The sequence below is a fragment of the Salvelinus sp. IW2-2015 genome, unplaced genomic scaffold, assembly GCF_002910315.2.
Source record: "Salvelinus sp. IW2-2015 unplaced genomic scaffold, ASM291031v2 Un_scaffold1073, whole genome shotgun sequence".
Taxonomy (NCBI): domain Eukaryota; kingdom Metazoa; phylum Chordata; class Actinopteri; order Salmoniformes; family Salmonidae; genus Salvelinus; species Salvelinus sp. IW2-2015.
In genome coordinates, this window is record NW_019942716.1 from 34,359 (window position 1) to 41,529 (window position 7,171).

At 40.4% G+C, this 7,171-nt stretch overlaps 1 protein-coding gene across 1 annotated transcript in view; it reads left to right on the forward strand.

Moving 5' to 3' along the window:
• The window catches only part of LOC111965595 (glycine receptor subunit alphaZ1-like), a 96,624-nt gene that overhangs the window by 9,281 nt on the left and 80,172 nt on the right, over positions 1-7,171 (forward strand). Inside the window, 1 exon segment of the mRNA XM_070438651.1 lies at positions 2,825-2,949. Within this exon segment, the coding sequence (XP_070294752.1) occupies positions 2,825-2,949 (125 nt within the window).

Genomic DNA, 7,171 nt, shown 5'->3' on the forward strand with positions numbered 1-7,171 from the left:
AGTCTACTGATGGGGCAGTTGGTTAATATGTTAGTCTACTGATGGGGCAGTTGGTTAATATGTTAGACTACTGATGGGGCAGTTGGTTAATATGTTAGACTACTGATGGGGCAGTTGGTTAATATGTTAGTCTACTGAAGGGGGCAGTTGGTTAATATGTTAGACTACTGATGGGGGCAGTTGGTTAATATGTGTAGGAATACCTTTTGCCCTGACATGACAAAATATGCCATTTGTTGTTGGGTTAATGATCACAGTTGTATAAAAATAAGCCTTGTCTTTGTGTTATGATCCCGATCACACACAGATTAGATTGTATTTTGCAGTGGTGTTTATTGGAACTTTTCTTTACTTTACCATCTCAGTTTCAGAAGTCTGCAATCAGACCCGAGGCATCAGTTGGAAGGGCATTTGATTTCCAGAGGCGGGCGCATTTTTTAAATGGTTGTAATAGTAAAGACCATAGGCAGCTCGTGAGTTTCAAGTTTGGGGAAGCTTACAATTTATCATACCATTTCTACTTATCTGCGTGCCAGTTGTGAATATTTATATATGCACATTTTTGTGGAACAGTTTAATTTCAATTCGTTTTTCCCAAATCATTATCACGTGGTTAATCATTGGCTGCTAAAGACATGAGCATAGAACTCAGAGATAGCCCATAGGCCAATGCAGCAGTAGGCTTATAACTTCCATCCTCAGTCATAGGCCTAAAGCCGACAAAATAAAAACAGTAGAAAATATCCTGATGAAAATTCAGGTTATTTCAATCACATTCATCTCTCTTCTCCACCTGTCTGCCTCCCTTTCTATCTGTTTTGACTTGAGCTATTGCTAGTGAAGTTCGACATTTGCTTTAAATTATCACAGTGTCGGGCCCGATCCTGTTGCTAACGAACTTGCAAGATTGTATCAACGAGCCTATTTCCTGCCCTCGACGTTTCCTGCGCCAGTGAGTTTGGGATAGGAAGCTGTTTTTTTATGACATTTCCACTGGAAATATGGGATCATCAGATCATTATATTTTGCTCTTTCACATCGAGTCTGGTGATTATCGAGGCCAGGAGTGTTGGAAAGATTTTTCAAATACTGAGGAACTATCATTTGCAATGGATGTTTAAAAAACAGACTTTGTTGAGTTGTGTGAGGCGAAGAAAAAAATACGTGCTCTACGTGGCAAGTTTAAGACAATCCGAAACAAGACATTGACAAACGGGCACTTGCCTACATAGCATGCATTCTGGAGACGCACCATATTTTCACCACACCTCCCTCCCCTTCTTCCTGTCTCAATATTTTAAATTCTACTCAAGATACATGATCTTCACACATATTTTAGACGMTTGTCACTGACAGCCGCAAATCAATCAGCTAGACCAATTGCCACGTGCACTACCCAAATTACAGGCTTCCCACACTTGTGATTTGAAACAATCCCCAGCAATTTTTTTTAATAGAAGCGAATGATCCTATGTGGCTAAGCCATGCTCCCTGGTGAAGTATTTTGAAATCTTTTATTTAGACAGGAGTAATTATATAATTTTGTCTCAACATCAATTTAATTTAGGGCAATCCGGCATCCTAACAGTGCACTGTGACCCCGCCAACTTTCCTTTCCAATTCGTAAAAGACTGAAACCAGATATCTGAATATAATCCGAGCGAAACAGCGCCGCTCTTTATGTCGCCCATGTATCTGATGCTGTCTGGTCAGAAATAGTATGACATAAAATATTCTTTTAGTCCAGACAGCGTCAGATACATTGTCTACACACACTGAGACAGATAGGGGGCGCTGTTTTGCTCGTTCCGATGCTTTAACTGGTATTGATTTGTCTTTCTGACGGCGCGCGTCTCCGTCAAATAAATAATCAATATTTCAGTATTTTATTTGGAAGGGAAAGGAGGTAAGGTAGGGTGGGCGAGGCCCCCTAAGGCCGGACCATAACGCCGGCCCTGGACTGCTTGCATGAGACATTAAAGGGAATGTCACCCTGGTCATTATCTGTCATCCATTTTTATCCACAAGATGGTTCATTCTGGATATGCAGGATATGCAAATTCTCCGAAGAAATGGAGAAGTAATTAACATATTTTCTGTTTTCAGCTTTCTTTTTGGAGCTATAAATTGGTATGTTTGTGGTATTTTCAAAAACATTGATTATTTTATTATGCTGTCATCACAGGAAATGGATTGTGAGGTTACAGGTATCTGTGGTTATGTAAACCCTACTTTTATTCTGTGTATGGAATGTTAATATTATTTTGTTGATGATATAAAAAAAGAACATAAAAAAATTCATGTAGATGAGACATTTAGAAAATATCCAATAAACATGCTGTATGTTCTGTGTTTAAATCAAATCAAATGTTATTGGTCACCTACACATATTTAGCAGATAATATTGCGGGTGTAGCGAAATGCTTGTGTTGTAGGCTACGGTGTGAAGGAGTCAAATAACAACAACTTAATGGATAATCAATATTATTGATTGTTCTCTGAGCATATAACTCATGAAGAGGATACTAGTTCCCCACAAAGTTCCTACATTACATGGAGCTAATCAAACTGCTGTATTCATTTGGAAAACAAGTAACATAGTTCATACCTCATAATAGAGGCACATTATATAACAAATGGACAAGGGAAGGGAACCAGTAATGGTAGCATCCCTCAACAGAAAATACTTGTTGGATTGGATTACTCTCAGAATGATGCTATATATGACAACAACTCACCATTTTAAATCTCAGTTGTGCACCCATATCTCTCTCTCTCTCGCTCTCTCGCTCTCTTTTTTTCTCTCTCTCTCTTCTGTCTCTAGCTTGGCAGCCTCTAAAGAAGCCGCGGCTCGAAAAGCTGCCTCCCCAATGCCTCCCTCGGAGTTCTTGGACAAACTCATGGGCAAAGTTTCGGGTTACGATGCAAGAATCAGACCTAATTTTAAAGGTAGGAGCAGCCACCAAGACACAGTGGGATAAAACAGGAATGTAGCCAAGCACAAGCAGAAAAAACATATTCCAGTCAGGATAGTAAAGAGAGGACAGTGTAGTTAAACTATGAAATGTATATAATATCAATATATATGATATCTTTATTTTACTATTGATTTGGGCTTTAGCAAATAATTCAGATTTAAATGAGTTGGTTCTTTGAATACATTATCCGAGTGAGGTCATTTTCACACATTMAACATAACACTTTTTTAACACTTTTTACACCTTAATAAACACTTAACACTTTTTAAACCTTAAAATATTGAATTAGGCTGTTACGATGTTCACAAATCCTCCATATATTTACAGGATGTGGCTACAATGAAATGGAGTCATGTTATTATTTTATTGTGGGAAGCTGGCTACATTCCTGTAAAAACRTCACAACCGTCTCAATRTCCTGAATGTCTGTTTGGTGGTATACTGTAGGYAGTGTGTTGCTAAACATGTTTCCTGTAACGTAAAAAGTGCCGTTTCCCTATATGGAAGCACCCATGAAGATACATGTCAGAGGTTTCCTTATTGAACTATGGTCAGCAATACAGCCACGTTATGATAACTCAGTCCAAGCTGTGATGTTCAATGGTAGAGCACCGTTATGWTGGAGTGTTTGAAAGAACTCTTCATCATTTTCAATGGTAGAGCACCGTTATGTTGGAGTGTTTGAAAGAACTCTTCATCATTTTCAATGGTAGAGCACCGTTGTGGCAACCCTCCAAATGTATTCATCCCAAAATTGTTTGAAAGAACATAATTTTGATGAGAGTTCCTCTATTTTACAATATTTTTTGCTCTCGTATTAATACCACAATTATTTTCTGTACATCCTTATCTGAGGTGGTATAATTTACATGCTTTATGGTATACAAAACATATATATATATAAATATATATTTTAATATTACCATCACAATTACGGAATGAATAACATAATAATAAGACAAAAATATGAATCCAATGGTCTGCATGAGAAACCGCTGTCACAAACAACCCGTTTCCATAGCATACACTGAGATGAGCATGGTTTCTGAAGACAATTGAAAGAATTTGATTGGGATTATCTATCTAAGATACATGCTTTGATACACGTTAACTAACTGCAATGTGACTACTACTCTGTGTAACATGTAACATGATGTTTTGGCCCATGAATTGCTGTGCCTTTTACAGGTATATTACATGTGATTTCCATGAGTATGACATCTCAGTATATGCAGTACTGAATCCAGGAGTGTTTGCTGTGACGAAGCATGAATTATTCAGCCTGCTAGAGTTACAAAACCACATCGACTCATACAGTTTGACTACATAACGTCTTTTCACAATACTCACTTCGCTCACCATGTTCACTGCAACAACAACAACAAAACAAAAAAAAAACGCTTTTTCTTTGCTGTATAAACTGTTTTCTGTTCAGAGGCTTTGTATGAATGTATTGAATGTTGTTTTTAAGCCGACGTCTCAATTCACAGTGATAACATCATGACAGATTGTATGATGCGCTGGTCTTGTCTGGCACCTGTAGAGTTCTGCTCTCACCTAAACTTACTATATCACAGTTACKTTGATATATGAAACTAGAGTCTTGTGTCTATTGTGATCCACTGCTGTAATGCAGAGAGAAAGTGCTCACTACAGGATCAGCTCAGCCTCAGTGGGCTTGTCAAGTGCACTAATACAAGAAGCACAATAGCAGTGTTTATGCTAGTGAGTCTAAACAAGGTCGGATATTCAAACTCAAAATGAAAGCTAACAGGGTTCTAATGTAACATGTCTTTGCATATTAAGGATAAATACATKACTTTACGTAATGTATAATGTTAATCATATGACTGGTGTGTGGCGAGAGGCCTATTGTCATGGGATGGAACAATGTGAAATAGATTCAGAGGTTAGTCATGGCTGTCAGGTCAACTCTGTATTGTAGTGTGAGTGGTAGACTCACTCATTCAAGCAATCCTTCTCCCATCCCTGCCAGCCACACACATTAATCCCATTCATGAAATTAACAGGCCGGCAGGTCATTTCTTAATAATGAACGTCTGGTACAAAGACTAAGAAACGTCTTCATCAGAGGTCGGAGAATGATTGTTGTTTATAAGATATACAGTAAACACAGTGCAACTTTAGAACTACTTCTATATTCTATACAATTAGAATGGTAAAGATATCCTTTATACAATTAGAATGGTAAAGATATCCTTTATACAATTAGAATGGTAAAGATATCCTTTATACAATTATTCCTTTAGAACATTAGAAATAGAACTGCTAATGCATTCTCTGTAGGTCTAACAAAGGAGCACACCTCCTCAATCTACCACCATCTCTGCTAATGTGGTGGCACAGCAACAGTGAAAAACAGGGAGGAATAGCAGAGAATTGCCTGAAGCTTCGGATGTGCCGGCATGAGAGAAATTACACTGATCATGACTGGGACTCACTGTGGGAAACCCTTCTAATTGATTTAGCAGGTTCTCTATTGGAATGGGAAAAAGGAAATATCCTTCTGACACATTTGGGATCTCCCATACATGGTCTACGAGTTCTTTTTAAACATTTATGAATTCCACTTTAACGTTCATTCTCCAGCAACGACGATGAAGGTTAAGGTAGTCTTGACTGATTATTTACCCTGCTAGCTTCCCCCTCGCACCTCTATGAGCTATAGGCAGGGTGACAGGTGTAATCTAGGGCTCCACTCTGCCTGCACTGCAGTGATGAACAGTGGTGGGGGGTACAGCTGTGACTCCAGTCTCCTCTTCAACCTTGTCCCTCCTCATCAGTCACAGTGAGGAGCAGCTTGGCCGACAACCATGGGCTGTGCAGATCCACCAAAATACACATCACCACCCACCCTGTCAGTCAGTCCTCACCCACCCTGGGTTGTTGCTGCTGCTTCTGATGCCTGTCAGACAGTCAGTCAGACAGCCAGTCAGACAGTTAGTCAACACAGTCAGTCAGACAGCCAGTCAACAGCCAGTCAGTCAGACAGTTAGTCACACAGTCAGACACCCAGTCAGACAGCCAGTCAGTCAGACAGCCAGTCTATCCAGACAGTCAGTCAACCAGTCAGCCAGCCAGCCAGACAGTCAGTCAGACAGCCAGTCAGACAGCAGTCAGTCAGACAGTTAGTCACACAGTCAGACAGCCAGTCAGTAGACAGCCAGTTCTGTCAGACAGCCAGTCAGTCAGACAGTCAGTCAAACCAGTCAGCCAGCCAGACAGACAGCCAGACAGTCAGCCAGCACAGCCAGTCAGACAGCCAGTCAGTCAGTCAGTCAGTCCTTAGTCCTCTCTGCTCTCTCCTCTTACTCCTACTTCCTTTTAAAGCCTGCCATATCACATCACAGTGATGATCAGTGTAACCAAACGCTTTCACAATGAACTATGCTGTGGCACTTTGCTTCTGAATTAATTTTGCGAGACAAGTGAACATCTGTAATATAACAGTCCTTGCTGCCGTATATTACTGTTTCTGGCTTCTGTCTTATTTTTCCCTACGCATGGATGTGTCTTTTCACCTGTTATCTCTCTCTCTCTCTCTTCTCTTCTCTCTCTTCTCTCTCTCTCTCTCTCTCTCTCTTCTCTCTCTCTCTCTCTCTCTCCTCTCTCTCTCGTCTCTCCCCCTCTCCTCTCTCTCTCTCTCTCTCTCTCTCTCTTCTCTCTCTCTCTCTCTCCCCTCCCCCTGCTCCTCTCTCTCTCTCATCTCTCTTCTCTCTCTCTAGCTCTCTCTTTCTCTGTTCTACCTCTTCTTCTTCTCCTTTTCTTTTTGTTTCAACCTACTCTGACTGGGGAGATGAAATATTATAAGCTGGTGAGCTTGACGTTCATTTGGTGTTATCAGCACTTGTTAATGGGTAGCTAATAGGATTAATGGAATACCTAATGAGAGCGGGGGGAGGGCGCAGTGTTCAGGATGCTGCTGTGTTCATATACACATGGAACAGGAACCAATGGAACTGATCTGCTGACTACTCAGGAACATTAAAGGAATTGGGTGTTCAGTAGAAGACACATACCACACAACACAACACAACACACACACACACACCCATTCACACACACACCACACACACACACACAACACACACACACACACACACACACACACACACACACCACACACATCCACACACACACACACACACACACAACACACACAACACACACAC